Raw genomic sequence first — 27994 nt, forward strand, 5'->3', positions numbered from 1 at the left:
AAAGAGACCTAAGGGGCAACTTTTTCATACAGAGGATGGTACGTGTATTGAGTGAGCTACCAGAGGAAGTGGTGGAGGTTGGTACAATTGCAACGTTTAAGAGGCATTTGGATGGGTATATGAATAGGAAGGGTTTGGAGGGATATGGGCCGGGTGCTGGCAGGTGGGACTAGATTGGATTGGGATATCTGGTCAGCATGGACGGGTTGGACCGAAGGGTCTGTTTCCATGCTGTGCATCTCTATGACTCTATGACTCTGAGTCCTATTCTGTAGCTATATTATAACAGTTATTGGCATTCAGAATGGTTTAGCAAGCTGTAGTTGGTTTAGAAGTGTTAAAGATTCAAAATTATAGTTGCTGCTTAATTGTTGCTAATTAAAACAATTCTGCACATAGTGCACACTTGACAAAAGTCCAATCCATTAATTTTAGCACTATTTTATTAATATCAAGACAAATGTTTTCTTAAAATGATACTTCATACTAGTTAGGTTTGTATTTATGAGTCTGCTCCATACTCGTTGTGCTATTCAACATATAAATGTTTTAAAAGAGTGTATTTGGCAGCAGACAATTCATGCATACGCACTTGGGTTTAGCACATAATCAGCTGTTACAATCTATTAACGTGAAATTGCCTCAATCTCACTTTCTACCTACATTGTGCAGGCAGAAATGTTCCTACTGTTGACTTTTCATTCAGTTAGAAACAAAATCAATTGGAAATAATCAAGTACAAGGCTTACAAAATTTCACTAGTCTCACTAAAATCTAAATGCTGCTAAATGTCTTGGTCGAAGATTGTGGAACCTGGAGGGTTCTCTCAAACACTGAACCATTGAGATATCCTTGCATACATCTATATAGCAGATACAAACTTGATTTACTTATAGTGATCAGCACTAAGTTAAGTTTGCATTAGAAGCTTGTCATTAACAAAGGAAAATCATTTTGTGTTTAAATAGACATGTTATTTTTAGATTAGATTACTTACAGTGCGGAAACAGGCCCTTCGGCCCAACAAGTCCACACCGACCCGCCGAAGCGCAACCCACCCATTCCCCTACATTAATCCCTTTTACCTAACACTATGGGCAATTTAGCCTGGCCAATTCACCTGACCTGCACATCTTTGGACTGTGGGAGGAAACCGGAGCACCCGGAGGAAACCCACGCAGACACGGGGAGAACGTGCAAACTCCACACAGTCAGTCGCCTGAGTCGGGAATTGAACCCGGGTCTCTGGCGCTGTGAGGCAGCAGTGCTAACCACTGTGCCACCGTGTCGCCCAATTACAGGTTATATATAATGAAAATTAACAAGAAAAGATTCAAACAAAATTAATTATCATCTATCCAGTCAGCCCACTGAGGTTCAAGATAATAAGTCGAAGCAATATTTATTTATTAGTTTAATTATTAGCCTTGTTATGTTTAGATTAGATTACTTACAGTGTGGAAACAGGCCCTTCGGCCCAACAAGTCCACACCGCCCCGCCGAAGCGCAACCCACCCATGCCCCTACGTTTACCCTTTACCTAACACTACGGGCAATTTAGCACGGTCAATTCACCTGACCTGCACATCTTTGGACTGTGGAACCTGGAGGATATTAATTTTTTTTTCAACCAGCTGTACAGCAAGCCATTTCTTTACTGAGATTTTCTTACATTTTCTATAGAATGAAAATGCAGCTGTTGCTTTCGTGGTGGTTGAATTACAGGTTTCTCAGAAAAATGACAAATTTCCTTATCGAATATCTTCTCACCTTGAACAGGTCAGTAACTTTGCTGTTTGAGCATGTGAGCTTCTGATTGAACTCCACAAATCCAGCATTTCTGTTATGAATATTCCTTATATTTGTGCTGGTTACATATTCACTAAAAAACGTTACTGTAACATGAGCCCCAGGATACATGTCGTGGACATGTCTGTTGCCTTTAAAGTAAGGAACTAGAATATGCTAAAGGTAAAAAAGGATAATCTATTAAAGTACATCACCATTGGCAAAATCAGCTTCATGTGATTTATTAGGTCCTTGTCAGGTAATGAATGATTAGTACAGACAATAGATAATTTATTCAGAAGAGACCATAAAGGAAGGGTTGTTGTACTCATGATTTTCAGAGTAATCATAATAACTTTGCTTATACACAATATTAAGAAAATAAAAAATAGGAGTTAGAAATGTTTATTGATTCTGCCAAGCAATGGAGAGAGAAACAGAATAAACATGTTTATCACCTATTGAAAGAATAGGGAAAAATTAGAAAATAAATGGATTTTGAGAGGATGAGAGGGAGGAGGGTGGGACAAAGAATTAGAGGTCTGTTGTACTGTGGGGGTAAGAGATAAATTTATGTTGCAGACGTTTCGTCCCCTGTCTAGGTGACATCCTCAGTGCTTGGGAGCCTCCTGTGAAGCACTTCTGTGATGTTTCCTCCGGCATTTATAGTGATTTGTATCTGCCGCTTCTGGTTGTCAGTTCCCGCTATCCGCTGCAGTGGCCGGTATATTGGGTCCAGGTCGATGTGCTTATTAATTGAATCTGTGGATGAATGCCATGCCTCTAGGAATACCCTGGCTGTTCTCTGTTTGGCTTGTCCTACAATAGTAGTGTTGTCCCAGTCGAACTCATGTTGCTTGTCATCTGAGTGTGTGGCTACTAAGGATAGCTGGTCATGTCATTTCGTGGCTAGTTGGTGTTCATGGATGCGGATCACAAGCTGACTTCCTGTTTGTCCTATGTAGTGTTTTGTGCAGTCCTTGCATGGGATTTTGTGCACTACATTGGTTTTGCTCATGCTGGGTATCGGGTCCTTCGTCCTGGTGAGTTGTTGTCTGAGAGTGGCTGTTGGTTTGTGTGCTGTTATGAGTCCTAGTGGTCGCAGTAGTCTGGCTGTCAGTTGAGAAATGTTTATGATGTATGGTAGTGTGGCTAGTCCTTTGGATTGTGGCATGTCCTCATTCCGTTGTCTTTCCCTTAGGCATCTGTTGATGAAATTGCGGGGGTATCCGTTTTTGGCAAATACATTGTATAGGTGTTCTTCTTCCTCTTTTTGCAGTTCTGGTGTGCTGCAGTGTGTTGTGGCCCTTTTGAACAGTGTCTTGATGCAACTTCTTTTGTGAATGTTGGGGTGGTTGCTTTCGTAGTTTAGGACTTGGTCTGTGTGTGTGGCTTTCCTGTATACCTTTGTGGTGAATTCTCCATTAGGTGTTCTCTGTACCATCACGTCTAGGAATGGGAGTTAGTTGTCCTTTTCTTCCTCTCGAGTGAATCTGATTCCTGTGAGTGTGGTGTTGATGATCTGGTGTGTGTTCTCTATTTCTGTGTTTTTAATGATTACAAAGGTATCATCTACATATCTGACCCAGAGTTTGGGTTGAATTTGCGATAAGACTGTTTGTTCTAATCTTTGCATTACTGCTTCTGCTATAAGTCCAGAGATGGGTGAGCCCATGGGTGTGCCGTTGATTTGTTCATATATTTGGTTGTTGAATGTGAAGTGTGTTGTGAGGCACAGGTCCAGTAGTTTGAGTATGCCGTCTTTGTTGATAGGTTCAACGTTCTGTTGTCTGTTCTGTATGTCCAGCAGGTTGGCTATTGTTTCTCTGGCTAGGGCTTTGTCAATAGAGGTGAACAGTGCCGTTATGTCGAATGAGACCATAGTTTCTTCCTTGTCTATGTGTATGTTTCTGATGATGTCCAAAAATTCCTGTGTTGATTGTACAGAGTGTCTGGATCCGCTGATCAGGTGTTTCAGTTTCTGCTGTAGTTCTTTCGCCAGTTTGTGTGATGGTATCCCTGGTAGTGATACTATGGGTCTGAGTGGGATGTCTGGTTTGTGCACTTTAGGTAGTCCATAGCATCTGGGGGTGTTGTTGCTTTCAGGTTTCATTCTTTGTAGGTCAAGCCTGGTTATCTGTCTGTTTTTTTTAGGTTCCTCAGTGTGTTGTTTATCCTATTGGTGAGCTGTGGGGTGGGGTCAAACTCCCTCTTTTGGTAGGTGTTAGTATCTGCAAGTAGTTGTTGCGCTTTTTGGATGTCGTCTGCTTTGTCCAGGATGACCGTCATTCTGCCTTTGTCTGTTGGTAGTATGATTATGTTCTTATCGTTTCTTAGTGATTTTAGTGCTTCCCTCTCCTTGGTGTTGAGGTTATGTATTTGTTCTTTTCCTTGTTATCAGAGGTACAATACTTTGTCTCACTGTTGTGTCTCTTCTGTCAGTCCATTATTCCTGAGTGTGTATTCTAGTGCTGCTAGGAAGTCTGCTGTCTTGGCGTCCCTGTGGTTGTAGTAGAGTCCCTTGGCCAGTATTGTTCTTTCCGTGTCTGTGAGCTGTCTGTGGGAGAGGTTTCTATCTCAGGTGTGTGTTGTGGTGTCCTCTCTGTTGTGTGTTAGTTGGCCATATTTTCTTTTAGTGCCGTTTTTTTGCGGTGTGTGGTCCTGTTCTGTCCTATGGTGACGGCCTGTTCTATGGTCCGGGTCCATTTCTGATTGGTGGTTTTTGAAATTAATGATTTTTGGCATGCAATTTCTTGTCTGTATTTGTGAAGTCTGTTGTGAGCCTCTGTAATCGTTACCTGGATCATCCTGAATCTGTTCTGTCTGGCTGTGTCCCTGGCTTGTGGATTGTTGACTGGTGGTCTGTATCTGACACATGGTGGAAGCGGCAGATACAAATCACTATAAATGCCGGAGGAAACATCACAGAAGCGCTTCACAGGAGGCTCCCAAGACTGAGGATGTCACCTAGACAGGGGACGAAACGTCTGCAACACAAATTCCCAGCTCGGCAAAGAGAACCACAAGAACGAGCACCCGAGCTACAAATCTTCTCACAAACTTTGAACCCTACGGGCGAGAGATGCTAAGACAAGCCAGGAAATGGGAATCCTGTGCCAACCGCCTAAGCGCCACATACGAACAACTCCGGTTCCTGCATGAATGCCGAAAGAATCGAATCCTTTCACCATGTGTCAGATACAGACCACCAGTCAACAACCCACAAGCCAGGGACACAGCCAGACAGAACAGATTCAGGATGATCCAGGTAATGATTACAGATGCTCACAACAGACTTCACAAATACAGACAAGAAATTGCACGCCAAAAATCATTAATTTCAAAAACCACCAATCAGGAATGGACCCGGACCATGGAACAGGCCATCACCATAGGACAGAACAGGACCACACACCGCAAAAAAACGGCACTAAAAGAAAAAAATGGCCAAACTAACACACAACAGAGAGGACACCACAACACACACCTGGGTTAGAAACCTCTCCCACAGACAGCTCACAGACACGGAAAGAACAATACTGGCCAAGGGACTCTACTACAACCACAGGGACGCCATGACAGCAGACTTCCTAGCAGCACTAGAATACACACTCAGGAACAATGGACTGACAGAAGAGACACAACAAACAGTGAGACAAAGTATTGTACCTCTGATAACAAGGAAAAGACAAACACACAACCTCAACACCAAGGAGAGGGAAGCACTAAAATCACTAAGAAACGATAAGAACATAATCATACTACCAGTAGACAAAGGCAGAATGACGGTCATCCTGGACAAAGCAGACTACATCCAAAAAGCGCAACAACTACTTGCAGATACCAACACCTACCAAAAACGGGAGTTTGACCCCACCCCACAGCTCACCAATAGGATAAACAACACACTGAGGAACCTAAAAAAAAAACGGACTGATAACCAGGTTTGACCTACAAAGAATGAAACCTGAAAGCAACAACACCCCCAGATGCTATGGACTACCTAAAGTGCACAAACCAAACATCCCACTCAGACCCATAGTATCACTACCAGGGATACCATCACACAAACTGGCGAAAGAGCTACAGCAGAAACTGAAACACCTGATCAGCAGATACAGACACTCTATACAATCAACACCGGAATTCTTGGACATCATCAGAAATATACACATAGACAAGGAAGAAACCATGGTCTCATTCGATGTAACGGCACTGTTCACCTCTATCGACAAAACCCTAGCCAGAGAAACAATAGCCAACCTGCTGGACATACAGAACAGACAACAGAACGTTGAACCTATCAACAAAGACTGCATACTCAAACTACTGGACCTGTGCCTCACAACACACTTCACATTCAACAACCAAATATATGAACAAATCAACGGCACACCCATGGGCTCACCCATCTCTGGACTTATAGCAGAAGCGGTAATGCAAAGATTAGAACAAACAGTCTTACCGCAAATTCAACCCAAACTCTGGGTCAGATATGTGGATGACACCTTTGTAATCATTAAAAACACAGAAATAGAGAACACACACCGGATCATCAACGCCACACTCACAGGAATCCGATTCACTCGAGAGGAAGACAAGGACAACCAACTGCCATACCTAGACGTTATGGTACAGAGAACACCTAACGGAGAATTCACCACAAAGGTATACAGGAAAGCCACACACACAGACCAAGTCCTAAACTACGAAAGCAACCACCCCAACATTCACAAAAGAAGTTGCATCAAGATACTGTTCAAAAGGGCCACAACACACTGCAGCACACCAGAACTGCAAAAAGAGGAAGAAGAATACCTATACAATGTATTCGCCAAAAACGGATATCCCCGCAATTTCATCAACAGATGCCTAAGGGAAAGATAACGGACTAGCCACACTACCATACATCAAAAACATTTCTGAACTGACAGCCAGACTACTGCAACCACTAGGATTCATAACAGCACACAAACCAATAGCCACTCTGAGACAACAACTCACCAGGACGAAGGACCCGATACCCATGCAAGGACTGCACAAAACACTACATAGGACAAACAGGAAGTCAGCTAATGATCCGCATCCATGAACACCAACTAGCCACGAAACGACACGACCAGCTATCCTTGGTAGCCACACACTCAGATGACAAGCAACATGAGTTCGACTGGGACAACACTACTATTGTAGGACAAGCCAAACAGAGAACAGCCAGGGAATTCCTAGAGGCATGGCATTCATCCACAGATTCAATCAATAAGCACATTGACCTGGACCCAATATACCGGCCACTGCAGCGGACAGCAGAAACTGACAACCAGAAGCGGCAGATACAAATCACTATAAATGCCGGAGGAAACATCACAGAAGTGCTTCACAGGAAGCTCCCAAGTAGTGAGGATGTCACCTAGACAGGGGACGAAACGTCTGGAACACAAATTCCCAGCTCGGCGAACAGAACTACAACAACGAACACCCGAGCTACAAATCTTCTCACAAACTTTGAAGAAGAGATAAAATAATAAGTGTCATGATGCATGCCGAAGAGAGTGGTAGCTGGACACGTAAAAAAAACAGAAAGATGTGACAAGTTGAAGCTTTTGGAATGCAAAATTTAAGAAATAAGAGAAACAAAATTTAAAAAAAAACAAACTAACAAAGAAACATAAAACAAAATAAGGGCAAAGTTCTTGGTCTAATGGTGAACTCGGCCTTCAGTCCAGAATGGCTTAAAGATCACACTTGAAAATGAGCTGCTGTTTCCTGAGGCTGCGTTGCGTTTTATTGGAAAGTTGTAATACGCAAAAATCAGAGAGCTCAGTGGAAGTAAGATGGAGAATTAAAATAATCTGTGACTGGAAGCTTGGGATCCTCCCTGCAGACTGAAAATGAAGGGGACCAAAGTGCTCTTGTGGTCTCCTCAACAATGGAGGTAACATCATGAGTAATTTTGGGTGGTGAGGTAGGAAGAGATAAAAGGGCAAGTGTTTCATCTGCAGCATGTTCATGGCAAGGGAAGGGGATGTTGTGAGTGACAGAGGTAGGAACAGGGTGTTGCAGGGGGCAATTATCCCTTCAAAATGCTGAGGGAAAGTAAAGTTGAGTTTGCTGTTTGTATCATTCTGGGTTTAGAGGAAATCACAAATTAGCTACCCATTAAGTATGGTGGATGGAGTTCAGAAATAGTTTACTAGGATGATCCCTGGTATGAAGGGATTGTCTTATGAGCTAAGGCCAATTCAGACAGGTTGGGACTCTGCTTACAGGAATTTAGAAAGATGAGAGGTGATCTCATTGAAAAATATAGGATTCTTAAGGGGCTGGATAGGGTAAATCTTGAGAGGATGATTCCCCTCATGTGAGAGCCTAGAACCAGAGGGCATAGCCTTAGAATAAAGGGGTGCTAATATAAGACTGAGATGAGGAGGAATTTCTTCTCTCTGAGTGTGACTCAAAGAGTGAATCTTTGGAACACCTTGCCATAGAGCGCTATGGAAGCACATTATTTGTGTATTTTTAGGCTGAATTAAATAGAAGCGGCAAGAACAAAAGTAGTTGAAATAAACCTGACAAGGTTGAAGGAAGTATCATTCACACTTAGTGAGGATGGGATCCTTAGTTAAGAGAAAAGGAAGACTTTGGAAATTCTATTATTGAGAGTTGCATTGTCTCAACAGATGCAACGGTGATGGAGAAATATGAATAGAATTCTTACAGAAAACAAAACATGAAAAAATGTAGTCAGGATAGCTGTGTTGGCAAGTGGGCCAATAGTGATTATTGACTGATATTCCACTTCTAGAAATGAAAACAAAGAAATTAAGGCAAGGGAACAGTCAGAGATTATGGGAGATGGGTGGAAATTGGAAGTGAGTTCAAGCCAGTTTTCCAGTTCAGGATTAGAGTTGGAAATAGCATTCGCAGAATCATCAACACACTTGCATCCTTCTGAAATCTGTTACTATCCTAATCATTGTTTACTGGACTTCCAAGTTTTGTGATATCTGCATATATTTAAATTCTCTCTGTATGCCCAAATTCAGATTATTAAAATGCTTCATATTGAGGGAGCAAAAACTCAACCTCTTTGATGGCTTACCACCATGTTCAAGATCAATTAAGTGTGGACAATAAATGTTTGACCATCATAATCCCATGAATTGATGAAAAAGAAAAGTTAAAGGAGAAAATTACTTCAGTGATTAGCATTACTGCCCAGCTTTTGCTGCATATTTTCTGTAGATTTTATTGTTTGCCACTCATTGATCAATAATCAGGAAGCGCTATGCAAATTTAAGGAGTGAATACATGTTTGCCGTACAAAATGCACTTTAACACTAAAACAAAAATCATGGTATTAAGCAATATTGTTAATTGAGCAGAATGTTTTTCCGTGTAAACTTTGCATTCTGGATCTCTGCGTCTGAGTTTGCTGAAATTGCAAATTTTGGATCTGCACCATTCATTTCAAGGAACTTTAAACCAACCTAGAGATTACTTTAAGAACATTCAACTTTTAATAATTAGATATTAATGATGAGATGTCCAAATTCTAACCTGTGATACATTCAAGTTAATTTCCATGTTGTTACAAAGTATCATACTTACAAAAACAAACCCAGCAGTTTGTGTTCACATTCTGGTAGTTCTGAAATATAGTTCATTGGAGTAGTAGAATGATTTCCCTTAATGATTAATAAAGAAACTGCTGATTTTTAAAATTATACTGGAAAAGTCACACTTTATGCTTAAAATATTACCTAGTGGGATTAATGTACTCCTTTTTAGATAATAGAAAGTTGAATTTGTATAGCATTTTCAAAATAGAAACACAAACCGCAAGGAATGTAATGAAATCAAATTAATGTAATCAGAGAAAAAAAAAAACTCCCTTAAATGTTGCCTCCTGAGTCATGGACTGCTGTGGGGTACTCAGTCCTCCAAACTCTGGTCAATTTCTTTTATAAAGGAGGGCTGTGTGAATATAAGCAGTATATATTGATGAGAATGTTTGAAGAAAACTGAAAGGGAAAGAATTAGTGCAGTCTTGTAAATAATAACTAAAAACAAATTTAAATCTATCCTGTGAATAATTTTCAAAAGTGTGAAATTTTTGTCAATAGTAAATATCACAGCCTGGGTGTTGGTATGGGAACTGAATTGCTGTTGGTTTTAGTTTGTCTTTTTCAAATGATTCTTTTGTACCTAATTTGGTATATCTTTTCCATCTAATTTAAGTGATGCTTTGCCACATGTACCATTAAGTTATTTACTTCATGAAATGACTTCATTTGTTGTTGTCTGCTTTAATTTGTGAACTAATCAACTGATGTAGTGAGTAAACCTGATTGACGTAAATGTGAAGAATTGCATCTGTTTCATAAAATTCATTTGTATATACTAGAGTCAGCAGCAGCAGAAACAGTTTATTTTCTCCTCAATTGCTGAGAAAGCTGAAGAAGCCTATGACTGGTGTATACAGAAACTAGTTGCGCAGGAATTCACAGTGAAAAGTCATGATCTTGCTGCTGCACAGCATTTAGCATCAGAGCGATTGCAACAGGTGAGTATAGTGTTTAAATTTTAAGAATGTGGACTTTCTCCTGAACACGATGATTTACAGCAATACACTTTTACAATGTAGTTATTACTACTGCATAGTGAAGAATGTAGTAACAGCAGCATTATAAGGACTTCAGAATTTCAGCTGGCAAATTGCAAAATTCAGAAAATGCAATAGAATGCTCCTCAGTTATTACTTTTTACCAAAAAAGTCTAACCTCAGTCCAGTTTTCTAGAATTATCCACCTCCTTTAACTCCTTTGGTAGTTCTTTCCACACATTTCTGTGCAAATTTATACTCCCTTTGCAAAATGTGTGGCTTTACCAAATAATATGGCTTGATTTGTGTATACTTGTTAAAATTATAACCACTTCAAAAAGCTCATACATGACCATTTGCCTCTCATGTACATTTTCAGTTTTTCTTGGTGTCTCTCCAGTTGCCCAAACATGGTAAAACATGTACTCTAGAACCTAGGCATTGCTTACTCAACTCTGTAGTCTCAAAGTCAGAATTGTGTTTTTAATGTATTTAAGTTTGCCATATCTTCCGCAGAAGCCCTACTTATACCAGCAAAATGCACTTTTTGCCAATTAAATGGAGAATGGAATGGACAAAGGTCTGAGGAAGTTCACCACCAAACTCTTCCTTGCATTGAAATATTGAACGGACTCTCAGTATCAACAATATAATTTTCTAATGATTTAAAGTACAATTCTTCCCACCTTATCTCTAGTCTTTCATTTCTATTTTCCATCTGGTAAATTAATGGAATTAGGTAAAAATGTTAGTATTTAATGGGGAAATATATATCTGTAATTTTTGTCAAAGCTGTGCTACCTAAACAAATACACCAGTGAATGAAGACATATGCTGTCCAGTTTATTACTAAGCCATTCAAAGCAAAATTGTTCCAGTTTTGATTTCACATTTGTACTGAGCTTAGTTGGTAGACTCATATTTATGGCACAGAAGGCGGCTATTCATCCCTATAGATCTGTGCGGTCAAATAGATCTGACTACACTAATCCATTTTCCAGCTCTTGGCCCATAGCCCTGGAGGCTATGATGATGCAAGTGAATTTCTAAATATTGTTTAAATGTTTCTAGAGTTTCAGACTTAACCATCCTTCCACGCAGAGACTTACAGATGCTCACCATCCCTCATGTGAAAAAAAATTCATCTCTGCTCTTCTCCTAGCCTTTAACTTCTTATCTTAAATCTATTCCCGATCCTGTTCTTGATCACTCGACTAATACATAAACTGCCTTCCTATCCACCTTTTCTATGCTGCTCATAACTTTATACACCTCTAGCAGGTCACTTCTCAATACTTGTTTCTTCAAAAATAACCACATTGTCTATCAAATCCTTTTTCAAAGCTCAGACCCTTCGGCCATGTTGGCATCTTGGTAAATCTCCTCTGCATGATCGCAAATGCAATCATATCCTTCCCATAATGTCACCACAACTGCACACTAGTTGTGACCTGACCAACTTTTTGTACAGTTCCAGCAAATGCAAGTAGAACTGTTTTTAAACAAAACAAGGATTGTGGAAGGAATTGCTCCACTTTTTAAAAGCAAGCTACCGGCACTTATTATAAGTGGTTTTTACACTTGCTCATTCAAACAGTGGGGGCTGGTTACTACAGAAAAACTAGCAGCAAGGGGGTGTATATAAAGTGAAATTCAGTCAACAACAGTTAACCATATATGCAGTCATAACCAGTGATGATGAAAAGGCCTTCTGCCTGCCAACATCTTTGTGATTGGCAAGGATTTATTCATTTCAGTAGGGAAAGGCAAACAATGCCTGGAGCAATCCCCACTGACCGAGTGCTCTGACATACTTGTCTACCTTTGGGACATTAGACAATGACTGACAACGCGATATTATGCATTCTGTTCTATTACCCTGATGTACTTACGTAAGGTATAATATGCTTGGATAGCATGCAAAATAATTATTTTCATTGTATCTTGGTACATGTGACAATAGTAAATCAAATCAAATCAAAGCTGCAGTAGATTCGCTCAATGGCCTCATCCATTGCTCCAGCTTAAGTACTTATGACTGTAGTGTACTGCTTCTACGGTAGGGTGAGCAAAACACTCGAGATGGTCAATTAGCTTCTTTATTATGACAAAACCAATCCCATGGATTTAGCATTCTTCTTCTGCCTTACCTTTCCAGAAGAAGGTGTTTTCTAAACCTTGTTTGTTGAGCTGGCCTTAGTTGTATTTCATTCAGGACAATGATGTTGATTTCACCGCAACAACACTCCCAGGCTATGAGTAATAGGATGTTAATTAGTTCTATTGCTGCTGGGATTGTCATTGTGGATCCTAATGTTCCTGGTTCGAAATTAATTCTGATAGATTTTTTTCTGAGGAGCGGCTGTTTTACATCCACAATCAACCAATCCTGGTGAAGCAAAGTCGTTGTCCAATGACAAGAGTAGCAGAGATGATCGGAGATCAGATTCCGCTCTATGGACAGAAACTAACTCAGGTCCTGGATCTAAATAAAGAATGTTACAATGGTATGAGGCACGAGCTGGCAATGATAAATTAGGGAATGTTACTTAAAGGGATGATGGTGATTAGGCAATGGCAAACATTTAAAAGGGACATGAAGAACTGTGACAATTGTTCATTCCTTCTTGGCACAAAAATAAAACTGAAAGGAGGACCAATCAGGGCTAACAAGGGAATTAGGGATAATTTTGTATCCAAAGAAGGTATATACAAATTAGCCAAAAGATGCAGTAGACGTAAAGATACATTTCAGCAACAGAGGACAAAAAGGCTGATTAAGAACATGAAATAGGATTATGAGTAAGTTTGTGGGGAGCTACAAATTGATTGTAAAAACTTCATTAGAGGTAATTGAAGAGAAAAGAATAGTTAAGGGAAGTGTAGGCCCCTTAGTCAGAAATAGGTGAAGTCACATGGGGAGCAAAGAAATTGCAGGCCAATTAATTACATGTTTTGGTTCTGTCTTCACAAAGGGGGACAACAGTGTCCAGCAAGAGGGATGAACTGAAGGATGTCAGTATTAGTAGGGAATTGATGGCATTAAAGGCCGATTAATGCCCATGGTCTGATTATCTACATCCAAGTGTACTTAAGGATGTGATCCTCAACATAGTGGATGGTGGTGGTCATCTTCCAAGACTCCAAAGGCTCTGGAAAAGTTCCTATCAATTAGAGGGTAACTATTTTAACTATCTTAGGGAAAAGGAGGTAGAGACAAAATAGTGAATTATAGAGCAGTTAGCCTGACATGAGTAGTGTGGAAAATTCCATTACAAAAGACTTAATACCAGTGTACTTGGAAAACAGCAACAGGATTGGACAGAGTTAGCATGGATTATAAAAGGGAAATCACGCTTGAAAAATCAACTGAAATTATTTGAGGATGTAACTAGTAGAGTTGATGTGGGGGAGCTAGTTGATGTGGTTTACTTGGACTCTCAGAAGATATTCGATAATGTCCCACATTAGAGATTAGTCTGTAAAATTAGGTGCATGGGATTGAGGATATTGTGCTGACGTGAATAGAGTACTGGTTGGCAGACCAGAAACAAAGAGTAGGAATAAACGAGTCTTTTTCCAAGTGGCAGGCAGTGACAAGTGGAGAACCGCAGGGATCAGTGCTTGGACCACAGCTATTCACAATACATGTTAGTGGTTTGAAGGTGGCAACATGGCTTTGTGCATGGGAAATCATGTCTCTCAAACTTGATTGAGTTTTTTGAAGAAGTAACAAAGAAGATTGATGAGGGCAGAGCAGTAGATGTGATCTATATGGATTTCAGTAAGGCTTTTGACAAGGTTCCCCATGGGAGACTGATTGGCAAGGTTAGATCTCATGGAATACAGGGAGAACTAGCCATTGGATACAGAACTGGCTCAAAGGTAGAAGACAGAGAGTGGTGGTGTGGAGGGTTGTTTTTCAGACTGGAGGCCTGTGACCAGTGGAGTGCCACAAGGATCGGTGCTGGGTCCTCTACTTTTTGTCATTTACATAAATGATTTGGATACGAGCATAAGAGATACAGTTAGTAAGTTTGCAGATAACACCAAATTGGAGGTGTAGTGGACAGTGAAGAGGGTTACCTCAAATTACAAGAGGATCTGGACCAGATGGGCCAATGGGCTGAGAAGTGGCAGATGAAGTTTAATTCAGATAAATGCGAGGTGCAGCATTTTGGGAAAGCAAATCTTAGCAGGACTTATACACTTAATGGTAAGGTCCTAGGGAGTGTTGCTGAACAAAGAGACCTTGGAGTGCAGGTTCATAGCTCCTTGAAAGTGGAGTCGTAGGTAGATAGGATAGTGAAGAATGCGTTTGGTATGCTTTCCTTTATTGGTCAGAGTATTGAGTACAGGAGTTGGGAGGTCAGGTTGCGGCTGTACAGGACATTGGTTAGGCCACTGTTGGAACATTGCGTGCAATTCTGGTCTCCTTCCTCTCCGAAAGATATTGTGAAACTTGAAAGGGTTCAGAAAAGATTTTACAAGGATGCTGCCAGGGTTGGAGGATTTGAGCTACAGGGAGAATCTGAACAAGCTGGAGCTGTTTTCCTTGGAGTGTCGGAGGCTGAGGGGTGACCTTATAGAGGTTTACAAAATTATGAGGGGCATGGATAGGATAAATAGACAAAGTCTTCCCTGGGGTCGGGGAGTCCAGAACTAGAGGGCATAGCTTTAGGGTGAGAGGGGAAAGATATAAGAGAGACCTAAGGGGCAACTTTTTCACTCAGAGAGTGGTACGTGTATGGAATGAGCTGCCAGAGGAAGTGGTGGAGGCTGGTACAATTGCAACATTTAAGAGGCATTTGGATGGGTATATAAATAGGAAGGGTTTGGAGGGATATGGGCCGGGTGCTGGCAGGTGGGACTAGATTGGGTTGGGATATCTGGTCGGCATGGACAGGTTGGACCGAAGGGTCTGTTTCTATCCTGCACATCTCTATGACTCTATGAACTAAATGTAATATCTCCAGTTTTGAAGCTAACATAAAGCTGGGTGTCAGATGAACTGTGAGGAGGATGCAGAAATGCTTTAGTGTGCTTTGGACAAGTTGCAGTGTGATTTTGACAAGCTAAGTGAGTGAGCAAATGCATGGCAGAAGAAGTATAACATGGAGAAATTGTACAGGACCTTGGCAAGACTACATCTCGGCGTACCGTGTGCAGTTTTGGTCTCCTTTTGATGTACTGGTTATGGAAGGAGTGCAACAGTGGTTTACCAGACTGGGATGACAAGATTGAGGTATCGACTAGATAGATTACGATTATATTCACTGGAGTTTAGAAAAATGAGGGGATCTCATAGAAATTTATAAAATTCTAACTGGACTACACAGGATACATGCAGGATGGGTGTTCCTGATGACCATGGAGTCCAAAACCAGGAGTCAAAGTCTATTGTTACAGAGTAGACCATTTAGGACTGACATGAGGAGACATTTCTTCTCGCAGAGAGTGGTGAGCTTAAGAAGTTCCATGACATGCCCTTGAGACAAATTCATGAAATATACAGCTCAGAAAAGCCAATTGACCTCGCTTACCTATGTTGGTGTTTATGTTTGACAAATTTTTACATGCAAATCTGTCAACACGATATTCTAATCCTTTCTCCATTTTAAATGATCAAATTTCCCCTTAAATACATCAATTCACAGAATATACAAGTAGTTCCTTTGCTTTGTTTTATAATTGCCTTATTAACCTATAGGGCAGCAGTGTCATTGTGGTTATATCATTGGATTAATAATCCAAACTCCATGTTGATAGTTTGGGGACAAGGGTATGAATCCTACTTTGAAAAATGGTGAAAGTTGACTTCATTAAAAATCTAGGATTAATAGCAAGTCTTAGATTATGTAATCCATCTCGGTTATAAAAACCCGTCTGGTTCACTACTATCTTTCAGGAAAGGAAATCTGCCAACCTTATCTGCCTGAGCCTATATGTTCCTCAATCATAATGTGGTTGGCTCATAATTGTCCTCTGAGCAATTAAAGATGGGCAGTACATGCTGGTCTATCAATTTGCTTATTCATGAATGAATGAAAAAAGACCTCAGGCTGTGTTTTGTGATTTGTGAATTTGTATCTTGGGTCCCTTTTGATTCATTACTCCATTTAGGCTGTTATTTTCCCAGTATCCTCGTTAATATTTCAACCTTTCTACTTTTTCCGTTATTTCTGACCATTGCTTTTGGTATCCTTTTGTATTTTGTTTATTGTATTTTCCAGACAGACGTAACAAGCAAGGTTTCTGCTTTAATTTTATTCTTTTAAGGGAAGACTTTTTTCATTCAGTTTGTGTTTTCCTGACAACAGCTTATAATCGAGGAAGCCCTGAATACCAGCACAATTTCGACTGAAGTTGGACTTCTTGTGGAAATGGTTTGGGCAGAAGCTCTGGGCAATTTGGAAGATCAATTGATCAATCCAACCTCCATCTCTCTCAATGATGTAAGATACATTTTTGCTTTGCTTTTCAAGAGCCATCATAATATAATTCACTAGATATAATTTTTGTGCAATACAACCAAGAGCTAATCTGACAGGGGCAGCAGTGAGGCACAACAGTTGATTGTTCGTTTTTTGTTCTTATTGTATAGTGTTGATGACAATTTCTGCAAGTGGTACTCATTTCCCTCTATGATCTAAGCTATTGGTTGCAAATCAGAAATCTAGGGAGCAAGATCCAGTGACTGAACAAAGAACATTTGCTGGTGTATTCGGCCTTGCCAGAATAATTACATGTTATCATGTGAACCTTGAGTCTTTGGCCATACTGAATATACGCTCTGAAATAACTCCACTGAGGCCAGTATCCCATCACCAAGTTACCCTTTATAGAAGTCATAAAAACCCTACAGTGTGGAAACAGACCATTCAGTCCATCAAGTGCATGCAGAACCTCTGAAGAGAATCCCACCTAGACCCAACCCCTACCCTATACCTGTAACCCTGCCTTTCCCATGGCTAATCCACCTAGCCTGTCCATCCCTGGACACCATTAAGAGCCCCAATCAGGGAACTGCTATTCTACGAAGTCCGCCTGACTGACCTCATTAGAAACACTGCATCCCTTACCGCCAACCCCCCAGCCCCCCCCTCCCCCCCCCTCCCCCCCCCCCAACCCCACCTGAGTCGGAGGCTGGTCCTTTTCCTTGTAGCATCTCCTGGGACACTTTAGCACTGGTTCAGGTTCCTCTGGCTCTGCGCCTGACACGGGTGGCATGTAACGCGCAGGAGCTCGCTTCTTGCACCTGGAATGTTTTGGGAGAAGTTCACTCTCTTCTTCCAGCTGTGAAGGCTTTGATGCAGCGAGATACATCGTGTGCCATTCAGATTCAGAGGTCTCTTAAGGCCTCTCGCTTGACAAGAGGGAGAACCTATGAGTTCTAACAACCTTTCCAATTGTTCCAATGAACAGGGCATGTTCTGTACCTACACAGTTTACAGTGGCTTTCATATGGTTCATGTGCCTATATAGAGCCATAGCATCTACCTGAACTTTATGTGTCGCTGGTCCTCGAACCTCTTACCCATGCAGGCCATTGCTGCATTTTCTACACCAAACTTCATTCCCCGTAGTAAACTGTCTTTCTTGCTTGAAAGCGTCTGGTATCCTGCACTGGCAATTTGAGCTAGACATTGCAAAATGTTCTCCATTGTCCGCTGAAAAATTGCACAGGCTGATGATGCGCCAACTGGAAGTGTCATATATTGGTACAATCCCTTGTGTATATTAATTGTAGCATACTTCCGGGAATCCTCATCTAACTGCAGTTGCAAGTACACATTGCTCATATTCAGCTTCATTAAGGACAGGCCCCTGCCAGCTTTGCATATTAGCCCTCTATGCAAGGGACTGGGTATTTATCCAGCTGCAACAAGCAGTTTACCATTTTCTTAAAATCCCCGCAAAGGTGTACCAACCCATCAGGCTTCAGTATCATTATAACCAGTGCTGCCCATTCCACAAACTGGACTTCTTCACTTTCCAATCTTCTGATTTTGCCTCTCCTTCTGACCATAAATGGCATTCGGCAGGTCTTGCAAAATTGTGGAATTGCTTCCTGGTCAACATGCAAGATGGACTTGGACCCTTTGATAGTCCCTAAGCCTTCCTCAAAGATCTTCAGAGTATTTAATTAGGACTTCACTCAGGCAGCCATTTTTTAAAATTGAAAAACGTTGACCTAATCTCGGAGACTCTCAACCAATTTCAACCCATCAAGCTTGGGCCTGAAGCTTTTACTACAATCATTAGTAACTGAACTAGCTGCTTCTCCAAAGAGACTGGAACCGAAGTTGCACCCTTAATCTGTAAAGGTTCCCCAGTATAGGTTTTCAGTCGAGCCGAGGTCTTGCACAAACTTAAGGGTTAGAATCCAGAGCGAATGTTGTTAAAGACTGGTTCTGTCATCACTGAAATGGCCATGCCGGTATCAACCTCCATTAGAACTGGATGATCATTTAACTAGAGTTTATTTTGATTGGCTCTGATTTGGATGTTGCTGAGCAATTTAATTGACCCAAACCAGATGTAGGTGGCCTTTTCAGGGAATGCAGGGATACTAGTCTAGGAGTTCTCGTCCTCCTATTACACTCCTTTGCTGTCTCGAATCAGCATACAGTCAGCAGCAACAATGGCTTGCCAGCCCAGATCCTAAAGAAAATTTAACTATTTGGCTGAGGCCTGGCTTTGTTTTGGAGTTTTGTCATAGTCAGTCAGTCGGACTGGTGAGTATGCCCACTTCCATGAGAATGTCCTGTGACTCATATGTTCCACTTGCCTTATTTTCTAATGATAAAGCCAATTGTAGTGTCTGTTTGGAGTCCAGTTGGTTTTCAACTAGTAGGTTCTTTTGCATGGTTACGTCATTAATCCCACATACCAACCAGTCTCTCAGCATCTTATTAAGGGTAAACCAAAGCACCATACCTCTGCCAGTAGTCTTAACCTAGTCAGAAGTCCTGACACAGATTCCCCTGGTTCTCGAATTGCCAAGTTAAACAGTGGTGTGTCAGAGTTAGAGGAGCATTGGGATTATAATATTCCTTAACTAATAATATCAGTGAACGTTGAAAGGTTTTAGTGTCTAGTGCCTCAGGGAAAGTTAGGCTCCTAATAACTGAAAATCTGCAGGTCCACAAGCTGTCAAGAGAATTACTCGTTGCTTATCATCTGCCCCAATGTTATTTATCCATGAAAAAATAACATATTCTTTCCACATACAGACCCCAGTCTTTGAAGGCAGGGTTGAATGAGTCAAGCCAGAAATGCTTACCCAAGTTCAAAGACGACTGTTGCTAGCAAGTTTCTTTAGGAACATGCTTTACTCTCATTGCAACTGAAATGACTCCGCAGAGACTGATATACTATCATCAAGTCACCCTTTATTTACACTGGTAAATTGACACTGGTTCAGCTCGTAGATTGTCAGAATATCCGGCACTTCACTTTTTTTTTGAACACACACACACACACCGGTCCAGCTCCCTCAAGAGCCAGCTCTCAGAGTGACCAGAACCACTCAATCTCCTGTGTTTTTTTTGTTTTTCCCCCTTTTTACCTCCACACTACCGCCTAACTGCGGTAGTGCTTATTTTTTCCCTAGCACCCATGTTTTGTGCATGTAGGTGTGAGACACAGTGAAAGACACAAGGTGCACAAATCTTTATTCAAATGTCCACCACCACGAAGAAAGGAAACACCCGATTGGCCAGTGACAAGCAGTGCCCTTCACATCAAAGGGCAATGCTGCGTGATCAAACAGTGAAGGGGAGGGCAGGGATTAAATCAAAATGGAGTTAGAGGGGGAAATAATACACTCCACTCCCTGCGGCGCCCACCTCTCCCTGAACAACTCCAGCGTGTTGGTGGACACCGCGTGCTCCTTTTCTAGAGACACCCGGCACTTCACTTTTTATTTTTTTTTACACACTGGTCCAGCTCCCTCAGAGCCAACTATCAGAGTGAACAAAACCTCTGACATTTTTGTTTTTTTTTCTTTCTTTTCTTTTTTTCTTTTTTACTTTTTTTAAACCCCCACACTACCGGCCAACAGCGGTAGTGCTTATTTTTTCCCTAGCACCCATGTTTCGTGCGTGTAGGTGTGAGACACAGTGAAAGACACAAGGTGCACAAATCTTTATTCAGTTTCCACCACCAGGAAGAAAGGAAACATCCAAGTGGCCAGTGACAAGCAGTGCCCTTCACATCAAAGGGCAGTGCTGTGTGATCAAACAGTGAAGGGGAGGGCAGGGATTAAATCAAAATAAAGTTGGACTGGGAAATAATGTACTCCACTCCCTGCGGCGCCCACCTCTCCCTGAACAACTCCAGGGTGTTGCTGGACACCGCGTGCCTCTTTTCCAGAGACACCCGGGCACTTCACTATTTATATTTTTTTAAAGAAACACCCGAGTGGCCAGTGACAAGCAGTGCCCTTCACATCAAAGGGCAGTGCTGTGTGATCAAACAGTGAAGGGGATGGCAGGGATTAAATCAAAATAAAGTTGGACTGGGAAATAATGTACTCCACTCCCTGCGGCGCCCACCTCTCCCTGAACAACTCCAGGGTGTTGCTGGACACCGCGTGCCTCTTTTCCAGAGACACCCGGGCACTTCACTATTTATATTTTTTTAAAGAAACACCCGAGTGGCCAGTGACAAGCAGTGCCCTTCACATCAAAGGGCAATGCTGTGTGATCAAACAGTGAAGGGGAGGGCAGGGATTAAATCATAATAGAGTTGGAGGGGGAAATAATGCACTCTACTGCCTGCGGTGCCCACCTCTCCCTGAACAACTCCAGGGTGTTGCTGGACACCGCGTGTTCCTTTTCCAGAGGCACCCGGGCACTTCACTTTTTACCTATCAGCCAAGGCTCACTGATTGGACCGGATTAACAGCCCCAATCAATATTTTATGAGGTCCACCTGGCTGACTTCATTACAGTCACTAGGCTTCCCTCAGAGGAATATTGTCCAGGACACCAGAAGAACTCCCCAGTTTCAAATTATGCACTGAGATTATTTATTGATGATGTCTTGACTGGTGTTTTTCTATCACTTGTTGTAGGAGAAAGTGACGACTGCAGATGCTGGAGATCAGAGCTGAAAATGTGTTGCTGGAAAAGCGCAGCAGGTCAGGCAGCATCCAAGGAGCAGGAGAATCGATGTTTCGGGCATGAGCCCTGAAGAAGGGCTCATGCCCGAAACGTCGATTTTCCTGCTCCTTGGATGCTGCCTGACCTGCTGCGCTTTTCCAGCAACACATTATCACTTGTTTTAGTAATGCTTTTAAATTGAAACATAATATGCACCCAAGTCTTGAGGCATGAATTAGTTCAGGAGTGACAATATCATCAAGTGAATTAAACTGACATTTAAAGGTTAAAGCATGGATCAGAAAAAAGCATTTAAGAAAAAATTGTGATCAAGCCACTATAAACCCATATTTAATATTCAATGAAATGATGTGTTTTATGTTTCAGCTAATATTTTATACAAGACATTAAATTCTGTTTATTATTGTTTTACTGACTTTTAGGTATCCAGGGCAGAAGGGATTCTTTTGCAGTTGAAAAAAGCATTTAATGATATAGTTGAGGAAAAAACATTGAGAGATTTAATGTTTCAATTCTATTCCACCTTGCTAATCAGACCTGAGACTGACTTTACAGTTACCAAGAGAAAAATATCTGAGAAACAAGATCTCTGTCAGGTAATTACATTATTTTGTACTTTTGCTCGGTGAAGTTGATGCTGTGCTGATGTAGCCAGTAATTTTTACTAATGAATGACTAGTCCTGGAATTAGCAGTTTGTGAAATAAACTGTTACTAAGTAAGGTTGTTCCAGATTTTAAATGTCTTGATTTCATGTTAGAGATACCATGCACCACCCTTTGATGTTCTTAATGGAGACACCCCAGTGAAAACAAAAATGGTCTGTCAAGCATGATTTAGTGCTATGGTATAGCAGATTCTGGCTTCCATATGTAAATTTCACTTGGTGAATTCCCAGTTTCAGTGTTGCTACTAAAAATACTCCCTGGGCATTTAATAGAGGAAACAACGAAAAGTCAAAGATGCCATATGTGGTTATTCAAATCATAATATCAGAGGCCTCTGAACAGGTTGCTGCTATCCTGGAATAAAAATGTTTGAGAGAAGCCATAGAATGAGACAAAAAACAGTCACTGAAATTAGGCTGAAATACTTGTAAATGAATGCTTTACCACTTTACCTCAAAATAGCTAATATCCAAAAATAGTTAACATTCAAAACAAGCAGAGAAAGGAACTTCTTCAACAACATCTACAATAGTGACCTATAGCACCATTAATATAAAAACAGCTTCCCCATGTGCTTCTCAGGAGCAATGTCAAATAAATTATGACAGCTAAGTTCATTAAACATTTATATGTACAGGGGGTCCTTGATTTACGAGCAACTAATTTATGAATACTTGTACTCAAGTGATGCTGTACAGGGGTGTAATTTTAAAGATCCAACATAGAACATTTCCCTTGCTTACAAATGGCTGCTTTGCATTGTGTTACACTATGTTTCGGCCCGCATACAAATCGACTTTGAACAGATTCCGTAACGAAATCGATTCGCAACCCGAGGATTGCCTGTATTACAATTTTGGGACTAAGTAGCTTTTAGAAGTTGAAGTTTGAGAGTGTTAATTGTTGATAAGTACCTTTGACAATAGGAAAACCAAGGGCAAGAATTCACTCTACTCAATCTTTTAAACAGACCAAAAAGCACCAGGGTATAAGATTTGTATGCTTACTCAACAGGACATAGCAAGGCAAAAGGTGGAAAATCTAGTTTTGTTTTATATTTCAGCTGCTAAGGGATGTCATTAATGCAAGTGAAGCGACTTCATGGACTCCCATACCTTCTTCACTTAATAAATATCATGCACTGAGATGTCAAATTGAATATATCGATCCAAATGTCGATGAATTTCTGAATGTCAAAACTCAGTTATTGAATACCAATCAAAGGTAAGCTTCTATTAAAAACAAAATTAGTGGTTTATTTTCTAAGCTTTTTTTCAAATCTTTTTCATATCTGAATATTTTAAAAGTCAGTAGATGTTCTTAAACTGTCCCTGCATCTCCTGATCAATTTTCTTCCATACAATATTTGATCATCATGCCAATATCTTTCTATTCAGTTTGTAGTTTCATTCCAAAATATATATTCATCCCACTTTTATGCAAGTTAATCATCACCTTCACTGGCTGGGAATCAGTTCCATATCTCCATTTCCCTTAAAAGTGAAAGCTGTTATATTCTCTCAGGCTGCTTGAGGTTTACTACTTCTTTTCTTTTTCCAATGAGATTTCAAGTCAAGTAGCAACACAGCCACATCATTCTTCCTGTCATTTAAATGTCCATTTGCCTTTTGGAGAAAATAATTTTAGTGTGAGAATGTCTTAGTTGCTTCCATAGACCAATGTTTATTCACTGATATTGTAGCCATTACAGAGACATTATTACAAGAAAGTCAAAGCTGGGAGCTAAATATTCAGGGATATGTGACTTTTCAAAGGACAGACCGGAAGGAAACATTGATGGAGTTGCTTTGTTAGTATGAGATGGGCTAAGTACGATAACAAGAAATAATATTGGTTTGGAAGCTGTAGAATCCATGTGGGAGGAGATAAGAAATAATAAGTGAAAGAAGACACCAGCAGGAATAATATGGGCTCCCCAAACTGTACTACATTGCGGACTACCACAGGATCAGTGTTGCATCCATAGTTATTTACAATGTGTATCATTGATTTGGATGAGGGAGGTGAATGTACTATCACGACGTTTGCTGACAATGCAAATAAAGGTGGAAAGGCAAGTAATAAGGAAGATACAAAAAGAGTCTGCAGAGAGACATAATCGAGGTGAGTGAGTCGGCAAAAACTTGACAGATAGTGTATAATGTTGGAAAATATGAGATTATGCACTTTTGGCAGGAAGAAAAGGCGCTGAAAATTATTTAAATGGAGAAAGATTGCAGAAAAATGCAGCATAGAGGGAGTTAGAACATAGTACAGTACAGAACAGAACAGGCCCTTCAGCCCATGATGTTATGCCGACCATTGATCCTCATGTAAGGTAAACCTAATGTACAACCCTCAAATTTCTGTGACGATATGCATGTCCAGCAGTCTCTTAAATATCCCCAATGACCTCGCTTCCACAACTGCTGCTGGCAATGCATTTCATGCTCTCACAACTCTCTGCGTAAAGAACCCGCCTCTGACATCCCCTCTATACTTTCCATCAAACAGCTGAAAACTATGACCCCTCATGTTAACAATTTCTGCCCTGGGAAAAAGTCTCTGGCTATCAACTCTATCTATGCCTCTCATTATCTTGTACACCTCAATTAGGTCCCCTCTCTTCTTTCTTTTTCCAAAGAAAAAAGTCCGAGCTCAGTCAACCTCTCTTCGTAAGAAAAGCCCTCCATTCCAGGCAACATCCTGGTAAACCCCCTCTGAACCCTCTCCAAAGCATCCACATCTTTCCTATAATAGGGCGACCAGAACTGGACGCAGTATTCCAAGTGCAGTCTAACTAAAGTTTTATGGCGCTGCAACAAGATCTCATGGTTCTTAAACTCAATCTCCCTGTTAATGAAAGCCAAAACACCAGATGCTTTCTTAACAACCCTGTCCACTTGGGTGGCAATTTTAAGGGATCTATGTACCTGCACACCAAGATCCTGCTGTTCCTCCACACTGCCAAGAATCCTGTCTTTAAACCTGTACTCAACTTTCAAGTTTGACCTTCCAAAATGCATCACTTCGCAGTTATCCAGGTTGAACTCCATCTGCCACCTCTCAGCCTATTTCTGCATCCTGTCAATGTCATGCTGCAGCCTACAACAGTCCTCTACACTGTCAACGACACCTCCAACCTTTGTGTCGTCTGCAAACTTGCTAACCCATCCTTCAATCTCCTCATCCAAGTCATTAATAAAAACTACAAAGAGTAGAGGCCCAAGAACAGAGCCCTGTGGAACACCACTCATCACTTCCAGGCAGAATACTTTCCTTCCACTACCACTCGCTGTCTTCTGTCGACCAGCCAATTCTGTATCCAGACAGCTAAATTTCCCTGTATCCGTTCCTCCTGACCTTCTGAATGAGCCTACCATGGGGAATCTTATCAAATGCCTTGCTGAAGTCCATATACACCACATCCACCTCTCGACCCTCATCAACTTGTCTAGTAACATCCTCAAAGAACTCAATAAGATTTGTGAGGCATGACCTGCCCCTCACAAAGCCATGCTGACTGCATTTAATCAAGCCATGCTCTTCCAGATGGTCATAAATCCTATCCCACAGAATCCTTTCTGACACCTTGCAGACGACAGACGTGAGACTGACTGGTCTTAATTGCCAGGGATTTCCCTATTTCCTTTCTTGAAGAGAGGAATTATGTTTGTCTCCCTCCAGTCCTCAGGTATGACTCCGATGGAGAGCGACGATGCAAAGATCTTCGCAAGCGGTGAAGCAATCACATTTCTCGCTTCCCAAAGCAGCCGAGGACAAATCTGGTCTGGCCCTGGCGACTTGTCAATCTTAATGTTTGTCAAAATTTCCAGCACATCAGCTTCCTCAATCTCTATCCGTTCCAGTTGGGCATCCTTGTTCATGAATCACAAAATGTTCGCTTACATGTTCAACATGTCATAAGAACCTCTTACTAAAAGTATACAAGGTACAAGTTAGACTCCATTTGGAATACCATAAACAGTTTTTGTCCTGTATCTCACTGGAGGCCATCCAGAAAAGGTTCACTAGATAGAAGTGAAAGGGTGAGGTTGAGTAGATGGGACTTATACTTGTTGGAATTTAGAAAAATGAGAGACAAACTAATTGAAACATGCAAGATTCTTAGGGAACTTTGTAGGTTAGTTGTGGAAAGGTCATTTTCCCTTTTCATACAGTCTAGGACCAGAGGCCATAATTACAGAATAAGGGGTCGCATATTTAAGGCAGAGATGAGGAGGAATTTCTTCTCTGAGGGTAGGGAATCTGTGGAATTCTTCACCACAGAGGGCTGTCAATTTTGGGTCATCAAGTATATTCAAGGCTGAGATAGACAGATTTTTAATTCATGAGGGAGTCAAAGGTTATAGAGAAAAGGTAGGAAAGTGAAGTTGAGGATTACCACATCAGCCATGATCTCATTGAATGACAGAGCAGATTCAATGGGTTAAATGGCCTATTCTGCTCCAGTGTCGTATGGTCTTATGGTTAAGCCTGAATACCTGTCCAAACATGTTGAGAGACCTCAGGCAGGGAGGAAAGGTAACAACAGCGCTTTCAGATGCCAAACCAACACTCTAACTTTACTAGCAGTCTCAAGCACACCACTCTTCCTCTCTTTGGAGAGTCCCGCAGTATAGAGTCATAGAAATGTTCAGCACTGAAACAGATCCTTCAGTCCAAATCATCCATGCTGACTAGATATCCTAAATTAATCTAGTCCCATTTGCCAGCACTTGACCCACATCTGCCTAAACCCTTCCTGTTCATATACCCATCCAGATGTCTTTTAAATGTTGTGATTGTACCAGTCTCCTCCACTTCATCTGGCAGCTCATTCCATACACGTACCACCCTCTGCATGAAAAAGTTGCCCCTAGATCCTTTTTAAACCTTTCCTGACTCATTCTAAAACTATGCCCTCTAGTTCTGGACTCCCCCATCCCAGGGAAAAGACTACGTCTATTTACCCTATCCATGCCCCTCATGATTTTATAAACCTCTGTGAGGTCACCACTCAGCCTCTGACGCTCCAGGGAAAACAGCCCCAGCCTATTCAGACTCTCCCTGTAGTTCAAACCGTCCAACCCTGGCAACATCCTTGTAAATCCTTTCTAAACCCTTTCACGTTTCACAACATCCTTTCCAATAGGACGGAGACCAGAATTGCACACAATATTCCAAAAGTGGCCTAGCCAATGTCCTGTTCAGCTGCATTATGACCTCCCAACTCCTATAGTCAATGCCCTGACCAATAAATGGAAGCATACCAAACACTTACTTCACTATCCACTTTTAAGGAACTATGAACCTGCACACCATGGTCTCTTTGTTCAGCAACATTCCCCAGGACCTTACCATTAAGTAGAGAACATCGTCAACGAAAGAATTGGATATTTCAAAAGTAAAAATCAGGAAACACAAAGAGTGGCAAAAGAATAGAGTCCTGTTCTGATGATGACCATTGATGGTAGATTAATTGTTAATTTTAGATTTGGGCTTGATACCTTATATATAGGCATATATAGGCCAAAAACAGATTTATAAATTGACACTTTGGATCAAACTTAATCCCATTGAATGGAGGACCGAGCTTGAGGAATTAAATGCTAATTCCTGTTTCTGTATTTCTGTGTTGTGTGTATTCAAAGGTCACCTCTAAGTTGTCTCCTTTCCACACTGGGAAGCTCAAGTTTTTTTGACGATTTCCTTATAACAATTATCCAGGCACTGGAATTAACTTTATAGCTTTTTACTGCAGTCTCCACTCAAATTTTTATGTCTCACTTTTGCATTATCTTT

General features: G+C 41.1%; 1 protein-coding gene across 4 annotated transcripts in view; it reads left to right on the plus strand.

Moving 5' to 3' along the window:
* Positions 1 to 27994, plus strand: part of LOC122550726 (protein mono-ADP-ribosyltransferase PARP4) — a 143726-nt gene that overhangs the window by 28816 nt on the left and 86916 nt on the right. For 3 of the 4 annotated variants that reach the window (XM_043691882.2, XM_087988155.1, XM_043691878.2), the window contains exons 6-10: positions 1684 to 1779; positions 10196 to 10354; positions 16714 to 16848; positions 21945 to 22118; positions 23253 to 23413. In XM_043691882.2, the coding sequence (XP_043547817.2) occupies positions 1684 to 1779; positions 10196 to 10354; positions 16714 to 16848; positions 21945 to 22118; positions 23253 to 23413 (725 nt within the window). The remainder of the gene's footprint in view (positions 1 to 1683; positions 1780 to 10195; positions 10355 to 16713; positions 16849 to 21944; positions 22119 to 23252; positions 23414 to 27994) is intronic. The other variant, XM_043691880.2, reaches the window with a different exon arrangement.

This window comes from Chiloscyllium plagiosum, unplaced genomic scaffold (genome assembly GCF_037043375.1).
Source record: "Chiloscyllium plagiosum isolate Xiang-an unplaced genomic scaffold, Cpla_swu_hap1 HiC_scaffold_6, whole genome shotgun sequence".
In the NCBI taxonomy this organism is placed as follows: domain Eukaryota; kingdom Metazoa; phylum Chordata; class Chondrichthyes; order Orectolobiformes; family Hemiscylliidae; genus Chiloscyllium; species Chiloscyllium plagiosum.